General features: G+C 63.7%; 2 protein-coding genes across 8 annotated transcripts in view; both read right to left on the minus strand.

Annotated features, from left to right (window-relative positions):
• The window catches only part of CIC (capicua transcriptional repressor), a 28,815-nt gene extending 18,293 nt beyond the window's left edge, over positions 1–10,522 (minus strand). For 5 of the 7 annotated variants that reach the window (XM_030543115.1, XM_030543114.1, XM_030543116.1 and 2 more), the window contains exons 1-2: positions 10,393–10,522; positions 5,132–7,671 (exon numbers count right to left, since the gene is read on the minus strand). In XM_030543115.1, the coding sequence (XP_030398975.1) occupies positions 5,132–7,637 (2,506 nt within the window). In that variant the 5' untranslated portion in view covers positions 7,638–7,671; positions 10,393–10,522. Of the gene's footprint in view, positions 1–5,131; positions 7,672–9,447; positions 9,883–9,905; positions 10,038–10,392 lie in introns of those variants that run through there. The other 2 variants (XM_030543113.1, XM_030543112.1) reach the window with 2 other exon arrangements.
• On the minus strand, positions 1,315–4,183 carry LOC115640378. Its single transcript, XM_030543121.1, has 2 exons — positions 1,527–4,183; positions 1,315–1,423 (listed from the first exon to the last, which is right to left on the minus strand). Exon 1 carries the CDS (start codon positions 3,626–3,628, stop codon positions 2,690–2,692), a length of 939 nt encoding a protein of 312 aa, XP_030398981.1. The 5' UTR covers positions 3,629–4,183; the 3' UTR covers positions 1,315–1,423; positions 1,527–2,689.
• Positions 10,523–20,300: the final 9,778 nt, after the last annotated feature.

Raw genomic sequence — 20,300 nt, forward strand, 5'->3', positions numbered from 1 at the left:
CCCGACACACGCACTCACACTCCACCCACCCTCGTGTGCACGCCCAACACACTCACACTCCACCCGCCCTCATACGCACGCCTGACACACTCACACTCCGCACCCACCCTCGTGTGCATGCTTGACACACTCACTCACACTCCCTACCCACCCTTGTGCTCACGCCTGACACACTCACTCACACTCCACCCACCCTCATGCGCACGCCTGACACACACACACTCCACACCCACCCTCGTGCACATGCCTGACACACTCACACTCCCCCCACCCTCATGCCCACGCCCGACACACTCACTCACACTCCCCCCACCCTCATGCGCACGCCTGACACACACACTCACACTCCCCCGACCCTCGTGCACACTCCTGACACACACACTCCGCACCCACCCTCGTGCACACACCTGAGTCACTCCACCCACCATTGTGCGCACGCCTGACACACACACTCACACTCCGCCCACCCTCGTGGGCATGCCTGACACACTCATACTCCACCCACCCTCGTGCTCACGCCTGACACACTCACTCACACTCCCTACCCACCCTCGCGCTCACGCCTGACACACTCACTCACACTCCACCCACCCTCATGCGCACGCCTGACACACACACTCCACACCCACCCTCATGTGCACGCCTGACACACTCACTCACACTCCCCCACCCTCATGTGCACGCCTGACACACTCACTCACACTCCACCCACCCTCGTGTGCACGCCTGACACACACTCCCCACCCACCGTCATGCGCATGCCTGACAGTCACTCCACCCACCGTTGTGCGCACGCCTGACACTCTCTCACACTCCACCCACCCTCGTGCGCATGCCTGACACTCACTCTCACTCCACCCACCCTCGTGCGCGCGCCTGACACACTCACAGTCCCCACCTACCCTCATGCGCACGCCTGACACACACTCCACTCCACCCTCATGCACACGCCTGACACACTCACTCACACTCCGCCCACCCTCATGTGCACACCTGACATACTCACTCTCACTCCTCCCATCCTCATGTGCAAGCCTGACACACTCACTCACACTCCCCACCCACCCTCGTGTGCACACCTGACACACTCACACTCCACCCACCCTCGTGTGCACGCCTGACACTCGCACTCCACCCACCCTCATGCGCACACCTGACACACACTCCCCACCCTCGTGTGCATGCCTGACACACACTCACACTCCACCCACCCTTGTGCACACGCCTGACATTCACTCACTCCACCCACCCTCGTGCACACGCCTGACACTCACTCACACTCCCCACCCACCCTCGTGTGCACGCCTGACACTCACTCACACTCCCCACCCACCCTCGTGCGCATGCCTGACACTCACCGCACACACTTCTGTCCATGTTTAACACGCTCATGCTCCACACCCCATTTGTGCGCTCGCTCATGCTACGCACCCACCCTTGTGCGCACGTTTAACACTCGCTCATGCTCCACACCCTTGTGCGCCTAACACACTCATGCTCCACACCAGCTTGTGTGCACATCTGACACACTCACCACACACTCCTGTGCACATTTAACACGCTAGCTCACAATCCACACCCCACTCGTGCACTCACTCATGCTCGTGTGCACGTCTGACATGCTCACTCATGCTCCACAGACACTCTTGTGCACTTCTAACATTCACACACCCCAAACTCCTGCAGCTGACACACTCGTAGCAGTGTGTGCTCTCCAGCCACACTTGCCTGCACTTCAACCACTCTCCCACCCAGGCCTCCCACTGATGCCCTGGGTGGGCATGAAATGCTCACATGTTCTCACACCAATACCTGTGTTTACATGCACAGAGCAGTGTGCACCTTTTCACACCCAGCTGTGCACATTCATTCTCACAGAGCTGTGCATATCTACACACTCCTCACACACACGTGGGCATGTTGACACTGACACGTGCTTTCTCTCTCACCCACACAACTGGGCATGCTGACCCACTCACACACCAGCTTGGAGACACACACACCCTGCACTCTCACACCCAGACACTGATGCATCTGGCTATGCTGACACACACAGGCTGACCCACACAGCTGCTATAACACACACACAGACGCATGCTCCCAGAGCGCTGGCTCCGCGCTGGCTTCCCGCCGGCTGCTCGCTAGGGGCCCAGCTGCATTCTTGGGATAACCTCCCCCCACACCCAGGGGCAGGGGGAGGAGCCGGCCCTGCCAGAGAGGCCCTGGCCCCCACGTCCTGGGGACCTGCCAACCCGGGACCCATGCGCGCTCCCCACATAGGCTACTAGGCCCAGTGTGAGTCAACACGGCCTCTGCCCACACCCCGGGCAGGCTGTTCCTCCCCCACCCCCACCTGGGTCAATGGGGTAGGAGGCGGAGAGAGCTCAGCAACCCCCCCCCCACAGCCCTGGGCTGAGAGCTCCTGGGGGGGCACAAACACGCACCCCAGAACACACCCACGCTGCAAGCAAGAGACACAGCCCCCCACAAACACACATCAGAGACATACCCACGCAGAGAGAGACACAAATGTACAGTAGGCGACATGCACACGCACCTTCACTCCATAAAAGAGACAAGATACACAGAGAGACACACGCATGCCAATTCACTGGAACACCACACTACGCACAGCTGCAGTTTAACACACTCGGACACGTAGAGCAGAGACACAACGAGAGCAAGACAGTTACCAACGCAGCCGCACACCTGAAGAATAAGAACATGCACCCCCTGTACAGAAAAAAACCCCACATGCTGCACAGCCAGCAAGAGACAGCCCACCACACACACAACCACCACAATGTAGAGTAACACACACAGCAAGTGAGATGCACTGCACACACACACACACACACAGAGCGCACGGGGCCCATCCCCTCCAGCAGAGGGCAGCAGGGACAGACACACACACGCACAGAGCAGGACTCAGCCCCTGCAGCAGGGGGCGGCAGGGACACATAGGTTTGGGGTCCCCGTCCCCCCATGCAGTTCTGGGGGGCAGTGAGGGGGGGTGGCCCAGGGGACATTCCAGTGGCCACCAGGGATGCATCTCACAGCCAGGGGACTGGGGGGGCGACCATGAGGGCACAAAAGGAACTAGGGGACAACCTGTCTGCCCTCCCACCCCCCAGGGCAACCCTGCCCCACATGGGAAGGATGTGGTCTCCCTGGCAACCCCAGACATCCACACCCAGAAAGCAGCAGCTGTTGCCAAGGACTCCATGGGTCTCCAGGGCGACCCAGAGCCCAAGTACCCCCCCAGCAATGCCAGTGTCAGCATGTGAGACACCGCCCTGCGGGAGGTGAACATGCAGAAGCAGATGACAGCGCATGGGGGAGGGACGGAGGAAGTGCAAAGGGGGGCAAGAGTGCGAGATGGCGGGTGAACATGCCGTGTGTGTGAAGCTGCCCAAGCACGGCTGCGCCAAAGACACCCAGCGCCACTGGGCCCCATGCATGTGAGCAGGTGCTCCAGCCCGGTGAGCAGGACGCTGTGGCTGAGGGCTGGTGTAAGCCTGCACCCCCTCCCCCCAGCCCCGCTGCTGTGAGACCCAGGTGCAGATAACACACCGGAGCATGTAGGCGGTGTGCCCATACCCAGCATCGGTGTGGATAACACACTCATGTCTGTGAGAATGGAAAGGCAGCGGTTTACATGCTGTGGATGTTTGACAGCCTGGAGCTGCCAGGACAGGTGTGCACAAGTGTGCAGGAGCAGTGGGCGAGGTGTGAGCAGTGTTGTGCCACGTCTGGGGTGTGCCAGAGCCACGTGTGTCCCACAGGGCTGTGACTAAGGTGAGGGGGTCTGTGAAACATGCTGTCCAGGCAAATGATACGTGAACCAGGCGTAACACTTGTGTTCATGACTGTGCTCCGTGTAAGTATGTCATGTGTGCAACTGCTTTTGTGCACATCTGTGCCAGCCACACGTGTGCTGAGGAGAGCTTGTGTACACTCATTATCCGCAGGGGAGGTGGAGAGGCCGGCTCTGTCATGTCCCCTGAACTCGTGCAACCCCATTGCACGCCCACTTGCACACCCACCCCTCTTGCTCCAATATAAATAGAGACAGGGCTAGGAGCACAGGGAGATGGTCGCTCTGGTTACCGGTTGCCAGGAGACGGCAAACTACATCCCCACTACTGCAGGGATGGTGATGGGAAGGGAGCAAGGGAGCTGCCCGTTCACACCCACATCCAGGGGGCAGGGAGCTGGGCCCCACCTCCCCAGGGATTCCCCCCTACTTCCACAAGACCCAGCCCAGGATGGAGGCCTCTGACCAGAGCCCGGGTTCAGTGCGACAGCGAGTGTGTGAACCCTGCACTGGGAACCCCAGACCTGTGCAAGAATGAGCGTACGAAAGGGCTAGTGTGCGAGCCCCTGGTGCAAATGCTGCCCCAAGAGCCCCAGGCTGTGCAGAACTGAGCACGCGAGTCCCACGTGCAAGCCCTGCACCGGAGATCCAGGCCTGGGTAAGAACAAGGCCGATGGAGAATTGCCGAGGCACCCCACACCAGCCTAGGTGAGCAAGCATGGTGTGGTGACAGCCACGTGGGGAGCCAGGCCCCTAGGGCCAGGCAGCGTGACACACACACACTCACTCAGAAGCACCGACACACACAGCATCCCCTTCAGGGCACTGGAATTTCTTGCACACACACCCAGGGCTGTGCACGCTCAGCACCACACACAATCACGTTCCTCCCACCCCCCCGGCTGACCCCAGAGCTCCTCCCCAGCCAAAGGGCATGGTGGGGCGGGGGAATTAACTTTTAGGCTGAACTAGGCTAGAGATCGATGTCGAGAGCTGAGCTGAGCCCACATACTAGTATTCAAACAAAGGCACAACTCCATACCCAGCATCCCTCTCCCAGCGCTGCGATGCTGCCACCTCTGAGGTGGGGCGCAGGGGCTGGTTATACAGGGACCCTTCACCTGGCACTGGGATGCAGCCATCTCTGGGATGGGGCACAGGAGCTGTTCATACAGGGACTCCTCTCCCAGCACAGATATGCAGGTTCAAGAGCAATGTACATGAGAGGGGAGAGCACCCCCTCCTGAGACCCCACCCCACTCCCTGCAGCACCGTGCTGAGGCCAGGCCCGAGCTCTCCCCAGAGGTCCCTTACCTGTGCCAGGCCGGCCCATGATGATCTCTTTCTTGGGGGCCGGCGGGCCGGAGTAGTCGTTAGGCACAATGACAGGCAGCAGGGCGGCCGGGGAGGGGTGGAAGGCGACCGGCTGGAAGGGGGAGGAGACACTGAAGACGGGGGGCGCCTGTTCTGGGGCCGGGACGGCGCTAGGCTGGCTGCAGGGCAGCGCCCGCCCCATATTGATGGGCACCGGCACCTGCAGCTGTTCTTTGGTGCCCACCTTGCCCAGCCGAGGGCTGCCGGCCCGCCCCTCCCGTGGCTTCTCTGTGAACTTGGAGGGCAGCGGCACATCGGGGTTGCGGACGATGACGGGTGAGTCCCGCTGCACAGCTGGCACCCGGCGCACCGTGGGGCTGGGGTCGGAGGTCAGCCCTGCTGGCGAAGAGAGTAGCAGCAGCGGTGAGGCCTGCTGGGAGCGGGAGAAAGGCCCAGGGCCGGGGGGCGAGACGGCCCGGAAGCCGGCAGGCGTGGAGGGGGTGGGGGTGTGGGAGACCGACTCCACCCCTGAGTCCAGGCTGTCACTCTTCTGGAAGTCGGCGCCCCCACCCGGCCCGCCATGGGGTGCCTCCGCCTTGCGCTTGCCGGGGCTCATGGGCACGGTGAAGGTCAGGTTGGTCTGGAAGGTGGGCACGATGCCCGAGGAGTGCCGCTCCCGGTGAGGGGCGTGGTGCAGCATCTCGGGGCTCAGCACTCCACCCCCTGCCCCCTTGGGCGTGCTGGCGCTGACGTGGCGGCTGCGGGCGGCCACCCGCTGGATGACAGGCGAGGCGTTGATGGGGCTGAAGTTGGCGGGCCGGAAGCCGAAGAGGGGTGAGGGGGATGGCGAGGGGGCAGGTGAGAAGGGCGACTGGGTGGAGACGGGCGAGAAGGACGGGGTGCCTGAGCGCGAGCTGCCCAGCGACACCAGCATGACGGCTGCCTCGCACTCGTCGAACTCGAAGCGGGACAGGTCGGCCGGTGCCACCAGGCGGGGGCGGGAGTCGCCACGGGCGCTGCTGGCCTCGCTGTCGCGGGACGTCTCATCCCAGTCGAACTCGGCGCTGCCCTCCCGCAGCCCGCTGGCCCGGCCCTCCGACAGGCTCTCCAGCTCCTTGGTACGCATGGAGAGGTGGCGGGAGCAGTAGCCGCGCCGCTGGGACTCCTTCATGCAGCCCTCGCGGGAGCAGAGCCGGCGCCACTGTTTGCCGTTGAACTTCTTACGGATCCCGTTGGGGGTGCAGACCACGTCCCCCTTCTTGTACTTCTGCTGGGCGGCCGTCAGGGGTGTGCGGGAGCGCGCCGAGCCCGGCGTGCTGCACTTCTCCACCGACACCACGCTGCTGCTGCGGCTGCCGCCCGCCTCGGGGCTCAGCAGCGGAGAGGCCTGCTCCGGCAGGCGGGCAAAGGCCGGGGACTTGGGGGGTGACAACAGCTGCGGGGCAGCGGCCGGGGGCTTCTCCTCCCCAGCCCCCCGCACGCCAGCACTGATCTTGGAGACCTCAGCGTCCTCTGGCTGCTTGGGCTCAGGGCAGGGGGGCTCCTCCTCCTCTGGCTTGGGGGGCGCGGCGACAGCCAGGCTCCACGGCGGGCGCAACAGACGCAGGCCAGAGCGTGGCACCCACACCGTGTCCTTGCGGGGGACCGGGCTAGGGCCGGTGAAATGCACCTTGTAGGAGGCCGGCTTCAGGCTCACCTCCAGCACGGTGCCCTCGTAGTAGGCCGTCTCCTCAGGGGCCAAGCAGACGCAGACGCGGGCCCCCACTGCCACAGCGCCCGCAAGGGGCGTGGTGTCCAGGACCACGTCCAGGGCCCCCGAGCCCAGCGCCCCCTCGTAGTAGGTGATGGCCCGGTCGCCGGTGAACTGAACTCCCAGGTCCTGGCCACGCCGGACATGCTTGACCACGGCCGGCTGGAAGATGCCCTGGCGCCGGGCCAGGACCCGCTGCGAACGCAGCAGCCGCAGGTCATAGTCGCTGGGGCCGGGGGCCGTGCCCCACAACTCCCCCCCAGCTCCCTTGGCATCCTCGTCGGCCGAGTGCTCGCTGGCCGTGTCGGTGCTGGAGGAGGGGCAGTGCCCGGTGCCCTCCTCGCCTGGCGCCCCGGAGCCCTCGGAGCCGCTCCACTCATCCCCGGCCGCTGGGTTCTTGCGGGGGGCTCGGGATTTGAAGGTGGCCGTCTTGCGGCTCAAAGGGGGCTCCCCTGGGGGGTCGTCGCACCCCGGCTCCCCGTCGGGCGGCTCATAGGGGTCACTCTGCTGCCCAGGCAGCTCTTGCGAGCCGGGATCCATCTTCACTGGCATGAGATGGGGGCCCGGCAAGGGCAGGGGCTGGGCAGGGCTTTCCTCTCCGCCTCCCCCGACCCCCTCCTCCTCCCCTGCCGACTTGGGCCCCCCCTCAGACGTCCTGCGCTTCTGGGTCTTGGCCCGGGTGGACGGGGGAGAGCGGCTGTTGCTGCTGGATGAGGAGGAAGAGGAGGAGCTGGCAGCCTTCCTCGCGGGTTTCATCTTCCAGCCTCCAGGCCGGGTGGACACACAGGACCTGGGAGGACAGGAGGGGAAGACCATGTCAAGGGGTGAGGGCTGGACAACCCAACCCTGGGCCCCCTGAACCCCAAAGCACAGCTCCCTGCTAGCCCAGCCCTGCCCCTCCAGCTCTTCCACGGCCCCTCAACTCCAACCCACAGCCCTACTAGCCCAGTCCTGGCCCGCCCCACATCCCGACTGGCAGGAGGGAGTTTGTGTGTATAGTCCCAGGGGGCAGAGGCAGTGCTGGGACCGTGTGTCCACCCACACATGGGAAATGTGGGGGGAAGTGGGTTTCTGGGGGGCCAGTAAGCCCATGTGTGGGAGAGGAACATCCCCTTATACACCCTGTTCATGGCATGGGGCTAAGTCTGCCCTCCCTCTCACTTACCTGTTTGCCTCAAATCCTGGCCCGGCCCAGCCTACTCCAGGCAGGGAGAGGTTAACCAAGGTTGTTGGGGCGGGGGGGGGTAAGGGGGATCTCTCTGCCCATGTGCAATCTTAACACCCCCCCCCCGTGTGTAAATGTGGGCGGGACGTCCGAGCCGCTGAGATGCCCCAAGACCATCCTTGCCCCCCAATCTCAGGCAGAGCCCCAGGAGTGGCTGGAATGTCACCCCCTCCCCCCTTGGATGGAGGGAGGGAGGGACAGCGGCTGGGCCCTGCCAGGCTCCTCTGGAGTCCTGGGCCGCTTGGCCTAGCAGGGCCCTTCTGGGCACCACTGGGAGGAAATGGGGCCAGAACCACAACCGCCTCCAGTACCAGGGAACCCCAATTCCGACACCCCCTGGGCCAGCCCCGTCTCCCTTTTCTGCTTCGCCTCCTCATCTCCCCCAGCTCCAGCCTCCCCCCCGGCCCCAAGACTGACAGCCCAGCCCCCCCAGACATCCTGACATCCCCCATGCCCTGGACCCCATTTCCCCTAGTCTGCCGGGCCCAGAGAACCCCCTTCACCCCCCCAGACACGCATGCTGGGGTCTCCTGAGTGACTCACCACTCTGCACCCCATAACACTATCCCGGGGGGTCCCTCTGACCCGGGACACCCCATCTCATAATAGCAACGCAACCCCCTTGCCCACCCCACCAAGAATGGTGCAGCCCTTTCCTGCCACACTACAGAAGGTTGCTACCGCCCGGGGGGGGGGCTCCCCGCATCTTCAGAGGGGGGGTCAGTACCACCCCAGGGGGCTCCCCCCATTCTCAGAGGGGGGGTTGGTTGTTACCACCCGGGGGACTCCCTCATTTTTGGGGGGAGACAGTTGGTACCGTCTGGGGGGCTCACCCCATTTTGAGGGGGGATTGGTTGGTACTGCCCGGGGGGGCTCCCCACATTCTCGGAGGGGGTTGGTTGGTACTGCCCGGGGGGGCTCCCCACATTCTCGGAGGGGGTTGGCTGGTACCATCCGGGGGGGCTCACCCCATTTTGCAGGGCAGTTGGTTGGTACCGCCGGGGGGGCTCCCCCCATTTTCAGGGGGGGTTGGGTGGTTCGTACCGCCTGGGGGCTCCCCCCATTTTGAGGGGGTGGTACCGCCGGGGGGGCTCCCCCAATTTTGAGGGGGAGGTACCGGCCGGGGGCTCCCCCCATTTTGAGGGGGGGTGGTACCGCCGGGGGGGCTCCCCCCTTTTTGAGGGGGGTGGTACCGCCGGGGGGGCTCCCCCCATTTTGAGGGGGGGTGGTACCGCCGGGGGGGCTCCCCCCATTTTCAGGGGGGGTTGGGTGGTTGGTACCGCCCGGGGGCTCCCCCCATTTTCTGACAGGGGGGTTGGTATCGCCCCGGGGCCCCCTTACCTGTTTGGCCCCCCGTCCGAGAGGGAGCCGAGTAGTGCCCTACCCCCTATCCAGGGGGTTGGTACAGCCCGGTCCCCCCTGCACCACAGGATGGTCCAGCCCGAGCCCCTCTCGGCCCCTCCGAGCCCCTTTTACTCCAACAGACAAAATGGTGAATGAATCTGGACCAGCTGGAGCCGCCGGCCAATCAGCGCGCAAAAACCTCTGACTGGCAGCCGCGAGGGCCAACGGACACGAGGCATGACTTGCACTCGGCCAACCCCCGAAGAGTGGCAGTGGCAGTGGCCAATCAGAGGCGAGGAGAGGCGAGTACTATCCCAGGCTCATCCTGCCCCGTCCCTTCGAGTGACACTTACAGTAGTCAATGAGAGGCCGATGGAGGGCACAGGGCCGGGGCAGGAGGTACAGTAGCCAATAGCAAGATGGGGCGGGGCGGGGCCAGGCCCAGACTTGTTTACCTGGCGCTGGGAGAGGAGGAAGCGCCAGGCTGCGCCGCGCGTCAGGGCAGTTGTAGTCCGCATCCCGGCACGAGCCCCGGCGCCCCCTCCCCGCGGAACCACTACGGCTCCCGGCATGCAGAGCGGCCGCTTCCCGCTCCGCGCGGGACCTGCCGGGAGAGGTAGTCCCCTCCGGCGGGCTCCCCAGACTACATCTCCCAGCAGCCCCCGCGACCGACCCCCGCTCCAAGCCAGGCCTGCTGCCGCACCGTGCATGCTGGGAGATGAAGTCCCCGCCGTGGCCCGCCCCGGGGAGGCACCCGCGCTCCCCCCTCCGCGGCAAGACTACGACTCCCATCACCCCCCGCGGCGGCTCCACACCCCCCCCCCGCAGGGCTTGGGAGCGAAACTCCAAGGGGAAAGGGCAGCTGCCCCCCCTCCGGACGTCTTCCTGGAGACGCGTTATTTGCATGTCATTTGCATCTCATTGACATATTCATGAGCTCACCCGGCGGTCTCTCCCGGCCAGGCCCCGTCGCGCCTCGTCCGGGCTCCTAGCGCTTCCTCTCAGCAACAGCGGAGCCGCCGCGGCCCTCACCGCGGCCAATCAGCGCCCGGACCGGGAACACCCCCCCCGCCCCAAGCACACACACACACACACCCCACGTGGGGGCTGGAGGCGGGGCTGGCCACAGCCAATCCGCACCCGGGACGACCGAGGGATGAAGTCATCGCACTCTGCTCCCATTGGCTAGAGCTGGCAGAGCCCTCGTCCAATCAGGAGCCGCCTCCGGCAGGCCGGGGAGGAAGGCTGGGCGGAGTGTGTGTGACACGCTGGAGCCTGGTATCCCCTCCCCGCGCGCCCGCAGTGCATGCAAAGCAACGGCCCCGCACACCGGAGCACTCAATGCAACGTACATACCCCGCGCGCACCGATGCATGCAACGCAGCCCACCCACACACCAGTGCATGCAATGCAGCGCCTTCCACACACCCCTTTGTATGCAGTGCAACCGCCCTGCACGCAGCAATGCGTACACTGCAAGCTCACACAATGGTCCGTGCATTGCATGCTCCAACATGCCTGCAAGCGGGTTGCATGACATGCACTGGTGTGTGCACGGGTGTTTTTAAATGCGATCCTGTGTGCGCATCAGTGCATGCTATGCGACTCACACATTGGCCCATTCAGTGCATGCAGTGGTGTGCGTGGGGTTGTATTTAATGCGACTCTTGCGCACATTTGCTGCATGTAATGCAAACTCCCATGCATAGACTGCTGCATACTATACAATACCCCCTCTCGTGCATGCACGGGTACACTCAATGCAATCCCCGTACACACAGTTGCATGGAATGCAACACCATCACCCTGTGCAGACACTGTTGCATGCAATGCGACCCCTTCCTTACATAGATACCTGGGGATGCAATACAACCTACCCCCTCACAGACATGGGTGCATGTAATTCAACTTCCTGTGCACAGAAACTGGTGTAGGCAATGCAATCCCCCTCCCCTTCCCCTGCACAGACACCAGTACCTGGACTGCAGAGACTCACCCACACAGATAGGCACATGCAATGCAATGTAATTCCCCTATCATCATGGACAGACATCCGCACATGCAGTGCTGCTCCACCCTCCCTTGCTCCACAGAAATGGTTCATGGACTACAACTCCTTTCATCAGTCCATGGCATGTAACCTGCACGCACAGGTACTAGTGGCAGTGTATGCAGCACAATGTCCATCTGCTTATTCATACACTGCAACCCTCTCTATACAGAAACACTGATGCATGGAATGCAACCCCCAGCTACACAGATACAGATGCCTGCAACATATTCCCTGCCTGCAGGGCGGGCTTTAGGCCGATACGCCTGATTCCCCCAAATTGAGCCCCGTGCCAGCGCCTACGAGGGCCCCACGCTGGCGCCTTTTTAATTTTTTACTCACCCGGCAGCGCTCTGGGGGGTCTTTGGCAGTGGGTCCTTGAGTTCCACAGAAGACCGCGAGTGAGGGACCCACTGCCAAAGTGCCACCGAAGAACCGGAGTGCCGCCAGGTGATTACGAATGGGGCCCTGCATTTGTTAAAGCTGGCACTGCCTGCCCGGGCCTGGTGCTGGGAATGCAACTGCCCCCACCAGCGTATATACATGCAACAAAACTTTGACCACCAGCACACGTAATGCAAGTCTCCTACACACAGACACCAGTGCACAAAATGCAACTCCAGGTATGCAGAGAAATCAGTACATGGAGTACAACTCCCTCCTGCTCCAGTGCAAAGCAGCCCCCCCCCACAGAAACTGTTCTATATCCTGTGTGCACACACTCTCTCTCTCACACACACACCCACACACCCACACTCTGAATGCAATGCAAAGCCCAGCAGTACATGCAATGCAGCCGCCCCCTCACAGAGCCAGTGATGCATGCAGTGCAGCCTCACCCAGAGCAGGAAATGGAATGCTCCACACCAGTGGTGGGCAACCTGCAGCCCATCAGGGTAATCTGATTGGGGGCTGCAAGACATTTTGCCAGCGTTGACAGCAGGTTGCCCACCACTGCCCCATACACACACACAGATACCAAGGAACGTGAGGCCACTCTCCACCCCAGAGTGAAGGCAATTCCACAGCCACGAGGCATGGCTGGTTGCATGGTAACTCACTTCTGCGTGTGCGCAATGCAGCTTACTCCCCTCACACCCTGGCTCCGCACACACGCCCATGCCCCGTTAGTGGAAGCTGTGCAATGCACATTCTGCCCCTGGGGTGGCTACCATAGGGGTCTGGGTGCCACGACTGTGCAGACCCTTGAAGAACCTGTCTTGTCTTATCTCTTATCAGCCCAGGTGGGGGAGGGTGAGTTGTCATTGGGGCTAGTGCACTCCAAGGGGAGGGGTCCCACGCCCCACCCCAACTAGGGTTGCCAACTTTCTCATTAAACAAAACCCCAACACCCTTGCTCCACCCATGCCCCGCCCCTTCTCTGAGACCCCACCCCTACCCCGCCTCTTCTCTGAAGCCCCGCCCGCACTCACTCCATCCCCCTCCCTTCATCGCTCGCTCTCCTTCACTTTCATTTTCACTGGGCTGGTGCAGGGGTTGGGGTGTGGGCTCTGGGGTGGAGCCAGAAATTAGGGGCTCAGGGTGTAGGAGGGGGCTTCAGGCTGGGGGGTGAGCAAGGGGCTGGGGCAGGAGGATGGGGTGTGGGAAGGGGTGAGGGGTGCAGGCTCTGGGAGGGAGTTAGGGTGTGGGAGGGGGTTCCAATCTGGGGCAGCAGTTCAGGGTGCAAGTGGGGGGCATGGGATCTGGGAGGGTGTTGGGTGTGGGAGGGGGTTCTGACTTGGGGCAGGAGTCTGGGGTGCAAGTGGGGGTGCGGACTCTGGGGCAGGAGTTTGGGGTGCAGGCTCCGGGCGGGCAGCACTTACCTCAGGCAGTTCCCAACTGGTGATGCAGCCAGGCTAAGCCAGGCTCCCTGCCTGCCCTGGCTCCGCACTGCTTCCAGAAGCGGCTTCCATGTCCGGCTCCTAGGCGCAGGGGCGTCCAGGTGGTTCTGCGTGGTGTGTGCTGACCATGCCCGCAGGCGCCACCCCCACAGCTCCCATTGGCCGTGGTTCCTGGCCAATGGGATTGCAGAGCTGGTGCTGGGGGGTGGGAGCAGCTCACAGGGCTTCCCTGGCCACCCCTGCGGCTAGGAGCTGAACATGGCGGTCACTTCCAGGAGCCGCCACGGGGAACCCCAACCCCAACCCCAACCTCTCTGGGTTTCCTTCCCCCTCCCTGCTCCCGCCTCCCCTCTCCTGCCCCTCCACTTGCTCCAGTCCCCGCAGCCACCCTCCCATCACTGACCCAGACCTCTCCTCTCTCTGCAGACCAAGAAGGACACCCAGTGCTGCGAGCTTCCCCCCAACAGTGCCCCAGCTAGTGACTAAGTTTCTGCTTATGTGAGCCTGGTTGTCAGTGTGTGAGTGTGTATGTGCAAATGTACAAGAGGATGCCTGTGTGCATGTCTGCTTGTTCAAATGAGTGTTTGAAAGAATGACTGTGCCTGATTGTGTCAGTGAGTGTGCAACATGACCACATGTGGCACCAGCTTGCGTGAGCGAGTGTGCAAGAGGACACTGGTGCATGCCCCTGCTTGTGCAAGAGGGCACCGGTGCATGCATGTGCGAGAGAGCATGTCGGTGCACACCCAGGTGCCAGGCAAGGCCCTGCAGGCATGTGCCTCTCCCCTGTGCGTGAGAAGGCTGGTGCGAGCCTGTGCGAGGACTCTGCCTTGCCCACAGCGTGGCAGCCAGGGCAGGGCAGGGCAGGGCTGGGCCGGGGCTCTGCCAGCTGGCTGCCATCCAGGGCTGGGGACAGGCCCAGATTTCACAGCAGCTGTTTTTAGCCCCTGCTAATTCAGCGGCAGGAACGAACTTTTCCTTTTACCTCCCATGGCTATTTCTGCTCCCAGGGTCCACCTTGCAGCCCCAGCCGCATCCTCCCCACGGCCTGTGCCCCCCGCCCGCCCCCTTCCCACGCTGTCATTCCCTCCTCCTAGGAACCCCCACCCTGGAGCCAAATACCTGCCCAGGCGCTGCTCCTCCCCAGGGGTGGGGGGGCATTGGAAAGCGATAACACTCCCTCCAGCCACCTTCTCACGCCTGCCACATCCATCCTCTTCCTCCTACGTGACCTGGCGCTTTTCCTACTGTTGGGTATTTGGGGGCATTGAGAGCCAGGACTCCTGGGTTCTCTCCCTGGCTCTGGGGAGGGAGTGGAGGCTAGTGGCTGTGGGGGAGGGGGGTGGGAGCCAGGACTCCTGGGTTCTTTGATACTGATTCAGTGCCCGAGATACAGCAGGTCCGTTTGCTGTCCCATGCCTCAGTTCCCCACTAGAGAACGGGGACCAGACACTGCCTTTCCTTGGGCTGCGAAACACCCTAGGCTGCCGGCGGGGGAGGGGCAGCAATAATTAGCAACGATGATTCTTATTAAATCACATGTCGTCTAATCTTAGAATGAAAAAGGGACCCGGTGCCGAGTGGCAGTGCCTACCCGGGGAACCAGCACTGCGAGCTTCCCTGGGGCAGTGCCCAGCCGGGAACCCAGCATTGCGAACTTCCCTGGGGCAGTGCCCAGCTGGGAACCCAGCATTGCGAACTTCCCTGGGGCAGTGCCCAGCCGGGAACCCAGCGTTGCGAACTTCCCTGGGGCAGTGCCCAGCCAGGGACCCAGCACCACGAGCTTCTCTGGGGCAGTGCCTAGCCAGGACCCAGCGCTGTAAACTTCCCTGGGGCAGTGCCCAGCCGGGAACCCAGTGCTGCGAACTTCTGTGGGGCAGTGCCCAGCGGGGGACCTGGCACTGCGAGCTTTCCTGGGGCAATGCCCAGCCAGGGGCCTGGTGCTGTGAGCTTCCCCTCAGCAGTGCCCAGCTGGGGACCTGGCGTTGCAAGCTTCCCTGGGGCAGTGCCCAGCTGGGGACCCAGCACCATGAGCTTCCCTGGGGCAGTGCCTGGCTGGGGACCCAGCGCCGTGAGCTTCCCTGGGGCAGTGCCCAGCCAGGGACCCAGCGCCGTGAGCTTCCCTCAGCAGTGCCCTGACAAGCTCCATTCCTTCTAGTGCAGTTGGGGGGGGTGTTTGCTAGGTTCCTGGCTCTGGTTTGCCAATTCACTCCCCAAGCAGGAGGGGAGTGGCTGGGGGGGGGTCGGGGCACAGGGGGAGGGGCAGGGGCACTGTGCCTAATGCATCCGCCCGGCCACAGGCTTCCCAGCCGATAATTATAGCGAGAATAACGCTGCATTATTTATAAGGAAGCTATTTATACCTAGGGCCCAGAACCGGCGGCTCCAGCCCCTCTCCCCGCTAGGCACACGGGCAGCTCCGGGCCGAGGCATCCACCCAGTAGGGGGCGCTTCCCTCAGAGCCAGGGGACATAGGGCAACACAGGGGGACCCCAGGGGGCTCCCAGCTACTCCAGCCCCAGGCTCCCACAGCAGGGGGTGCTGTGGGGGGATGGGGCAAGAGCCCTGGCTCTAGGGAGCTGGGTGGCCCAGCGAGGGGAGTTGTCACGGGTGCTATTTATTTACGGGTCTCTGGTGTATTGTAACCACCCCCCCACTTCTGTCCCCCAGCGCCCCCCCAGCCTGCAGCATGTACTGCCAGTGCCCCTCCTTGGAGCACAGATGGGATAGATCCACCTGGAGAGGGCACGGTAAGGGGGCGGTTGGGGTACACCCAAGTGTGCAAAGGAAGGGGCACACCCAGGCCATCACACCCTGTTGCACACACAGATTCCATCGCGGGCCCCACACCCTCTCTCCCTTTGCACACCCACTCACCCCTCCTCCTTTCTCATGCACACTCATCATCCTTTGCACACCCACTCACAAGGCCTCCATACCCAGTCACCCCCTCAGATGCACACTTATCTCCGCACAGCCACTCACACGTCCCCTTGCACATACCTCCTCCCCTTTGCACACACATGAATCCCCTTTGGATACATACTCCCTTGCACGCTCTCACACAGATTCCCCTTCTGTCACACAGCTGCTCACACACCCCTCTCCTTTCACACGCTCTCCTCTAGATCACATAGGTGTGTATAAATTCCCCATGGGAGCTGCCTGAGGCCTTGGTAACAACCCAATTAATAGTGACCTTGTCACTGTCTCAGAGCAAGTGTCCCCCCACATCCCCCGCCCCGACTGAGCACCTGACTTAGGAATCAGAACCTCCACCCGAGTAATTTGGGCCTTACTGTGTGTGTGTGTGGGGGGGAGTTCCCCTGGCCTCTGACCCCCAGGTGTGGGGTCAGCCCCCTTCCTGTGCGGGGGGAGAATGTTTCCTGCTCTCTGAGCCGTGTGTGGTTGCATCAGACCCACACACGTGCACACACCAAACAAAAGCCACTTGTGTCTAAATGAGGCAATCGAAAACAAACACCTTTATAATTACCCCCCCGGGCCCCACGTGGGCCAGAGCCGGGGAGGGGCCCGGAGAGATCCACACGCGCACACAGACACAACACAGACACACGCCACACGGATGGACACAGGGAAACACAACACACACAAGAACGGATGCATGGACACGTGACACACACGGAAGGACACATGGATGGACACAGGGATGCACACACGGACACGACAGACACGGACAGACACATGGACACACAATACATACACAGACATGGACATATGACACACATATGGACGGACACACAGAAACACGACATGCAGAGACCTGGATACATTGACACACAAGGACAGACATGGGGACACACATACGGACACATGACATGGATGGACACAGAACACAGACACACGCCACACGGATGGACGGGTCGAAGGCTCTGGGTCCTGGCTCGGCACAAGGGCCGCACTTGCTGACTTCCTGAGATCACCTCCAGCCTGACTTTTCCATGAGTGTGTGACACATGGACACGCACACACATGAACATGGACACACAACACAAGGACACACCCACACCTGACACCCACACGCAGCCAGATGCAGACACACAAATGTTCCCCCACAGTCAGGGAAGGGTCTCCCACAACAGCGACACGTGCTCGCTCATACCCCCCATGCCCAGAACCCCCACCAGGCACCGAACTCCCTCTGCCCCTCAGCAAGAGCTGGGTCACCGCAGAGATGCCCCAGGCTCGCACACCCCCTCCCCACTCTGCACACCCAGCCTCGCACATTCATGCCCTTTACCTGCAGCCACATATGCTCCACACCCCCTGCACACTCAAACATACCTTGCATACTGCACCCCCAAATGCACCTTGAACACCCCACACACCCGGCACTGCCCACACCCCTACCTCTACGCACCCCACCCCCATTTTGCACATACAGGCAGGCAAATCCTTCACACGCACACCCGACCTGCAGCCCCCTGCCAGCCCAGCCCTGCCAGTGCCCCTCACACCTGACCCGCAGCCCAGCCCTGCCAGTGCCCCTCACTCCTGACCCGCAGCCCCCTGCCAGCCCAGCCCTGCCAGTGCCCCTCACACCTGACCTGCAGCCCCCTGCCAGCCCAGCCCTGCCAGTGCTCCTCACACCTGACCCGCAGCCCAGCCCTGCCGGTGCCCCTCACTCCCGACCCGCAGCCCAGCCCTGCCAGTGCCCCTCACACCTGATCCGCAGCTTGCACCTGCCTCCTCCCCCAAAGGCAGCCCAGCTTCCGCCTCATTGAGTTTGCCAGGTCTCAGTCCAGGCACATGCCCGGGCCCCTTTGCAAAGCCCACCCTTGCCCCAGGCCTGGGGGCTCCTGGCAAGGGAGCCTGGGGAAGTCTCCCTGTCCTGGCTCAGGGGATGACCAGACCGCCCTGCCCCCCCAGCAATGGATTGACCCACATATCCCATCCGTCTGGGAATCCCCCACATGTCCAGACACAGAGACACAGCAAACCCCTGCCCCACGTTGCTCTGGCTCCCGTGACCCTGAACTTTGCCAGTACCCCTCACTCCCAACCCGCAGCCCCCTGCCAGCCCCGGGCTCCCCCACAGCTGTGCCAGTGCCCCTCACTCCCAACCTGCAGCCCCCTGCCAGCCCCGGGTTCCCCCACAGCTCTGCCGGTGCCCCTCACTCCCGACCCGCAGCCCCCTGCCAGCCCCGGGCTCCCTCACAGCTCTACCAGTGCCCCTCACTCCCGACCCGCAGCCCCCTGCCAGCCCAGGGCTCCCCCCGCAGCTCTACCGGTGCCCCTCACTCCCGACCCGCAGCCCCCTGCCAGCCCCGGGCTCCCCCACAGCTCTGCCAGTGCCCCTCACTCCTGACCTGCAGCCCCCTGCCAGCCCCGGGTTCCCCCACAGCTCTGCCGGTGCCCCTCACTCCCGACCCGCAGCCCCCTGCCAGCCCCGGGCTCCCTCACAGCTCTACCAGTGCCCCTCACTCCCAACCCGCAGCCCCCTGCCAGCCCCGGGCTCCCCCACAGCTCTGCCGGTGCCCCTCACTCCTGACCTGCAGCCCCCTGCCAGCCCCGGGTTCCCCCACAGCTCTGCCGGTGCCCCTCACTCCCGACCCGCAGCCCCCTGCCAGCCCCGGGCTCCCTCACAGCTCTACCAGTGCCCCTCACTCCCGACCCGCAGCCCCCTGCCAGCCCAGGGCTCCCCCCGCAGCTCTACCAGTGCCCCTCACTCCCGACCCGCAGCCCCCTGCCAGCCCAGGGCTCCCCCACAGCTCTGCCAGTGCCCCTCACTCCCAACCCGCAGCCCCCTGCCAGCCCCGGGCTCCCCCACAGCTCTGCCGGTGCCCCTCACTCCCGACCCGCAGCCCCCTGCCAGCCCCGGGCTCCCCCACAGCTCTGCCAGTGCCCCTCACTCCCGACCCGCAGCCCCCTGCCAGCCCCGGGCTCCCCCACAGCTCTGCCGGTGCCCCTCACTCCCGACCCGCAGCCCCCTGCCAGCCCCGGGCTCCCCCACAGCTCTGCCAGTGCCCCTCACTCCTGACCCGCAGCCCCCTGCCAGCCCCGGGCTCCCCCACAGCTCTGCCGGTGCCCCTCACTCCCGACCCGCAGCCCCCTGCCAGCCCCGGGCTCCCCCACAGCTCTGCCGGTGCCCCTCACTCCCGACCCGCAGTCCCCTGCCAGCCCCGGGCTCCCCCACAGCTCTGCCGGTGCCCCTCACTCCCGACCCGCAGCCCCCTGCCAGCCCCGGGCTCCCCCACAGCTCTGCCGGTGCCCCTCACTCCCGATCCGCAGCCCCCTGCCAGCCCCGGGCTCCCCCACAGCTCTGCCGGTGCCCCTCACTCCCGACCCGCAGCCCCCTGCCAGCCCAGGTCTCCCCCACAGCTCTGCCGGTGCCCCTCACTCCTGACCCGCAGCCCCCTGCCAGCCCCAGGCTCCCCCACAGCTCTGCCGGTGACCCTCACTCCCACCCTGCAGCCCCTGCTAGCCCAGCCCTGCCAGTGCCCCTCACTCCTGACCCACAGCCCCCTGCCAGTCCCAGGCTCCCCCACAGCTCTGCCGGTGACCCTCACTCCCGACCCACAGCCCCTGCCAACCCAGCCCTGGGCTCCCCCCACCCCCAGCTCTGTTGATATGTCCTAGTTGAGTCCTGCTGGCCCAGGTCTGTCCTCTGTCATGTCCCCCATGGGTCCCCCAATCCCTCCCCCTCCCAGGTAACTCCTGGTCTTCCCTTCCTTCCAACCCAGCTCCCCACTCTTGCTCTGCACTCCAGAGCCTGCCTCCAGCCCAACTTGGGCCCCCCCACCTTGACCCTGTGCCTGTAAGCCCCCCACTGCCTTCCCTCCTCTCCCCCGCCCTGTCCCCATCCTCCAGTCCTGTCCTCCGAAACCCAACCATTGTGCTGAGCTCCCTCCCCCACTGCCGCCCAGAATCCCCATCCTGCCCCCACAGTCCCGATCCCCCCAAGTCCCCCCATCCCAGACACCCCTTTTCTCCCACAT

The sequence above is a fragment of the Gopherus evgoodei genome, unplaced genomic scaffold, assembly GCF_007399415.2.
Source record: "Gopherus evgoodei ecotype Sinaloan lineage unplaced genomic scaffold, rGopEvg1_v1.p scaffold_31_arrow_ctg1, whole genome shotgun sequence".
Classification (NCBI taxonomy): domain Eukaryota; kingdom Metazoa; phylum Chordata; order Testudines; family Testudinidae; genus Gopherus; species Gopherus evgoodei.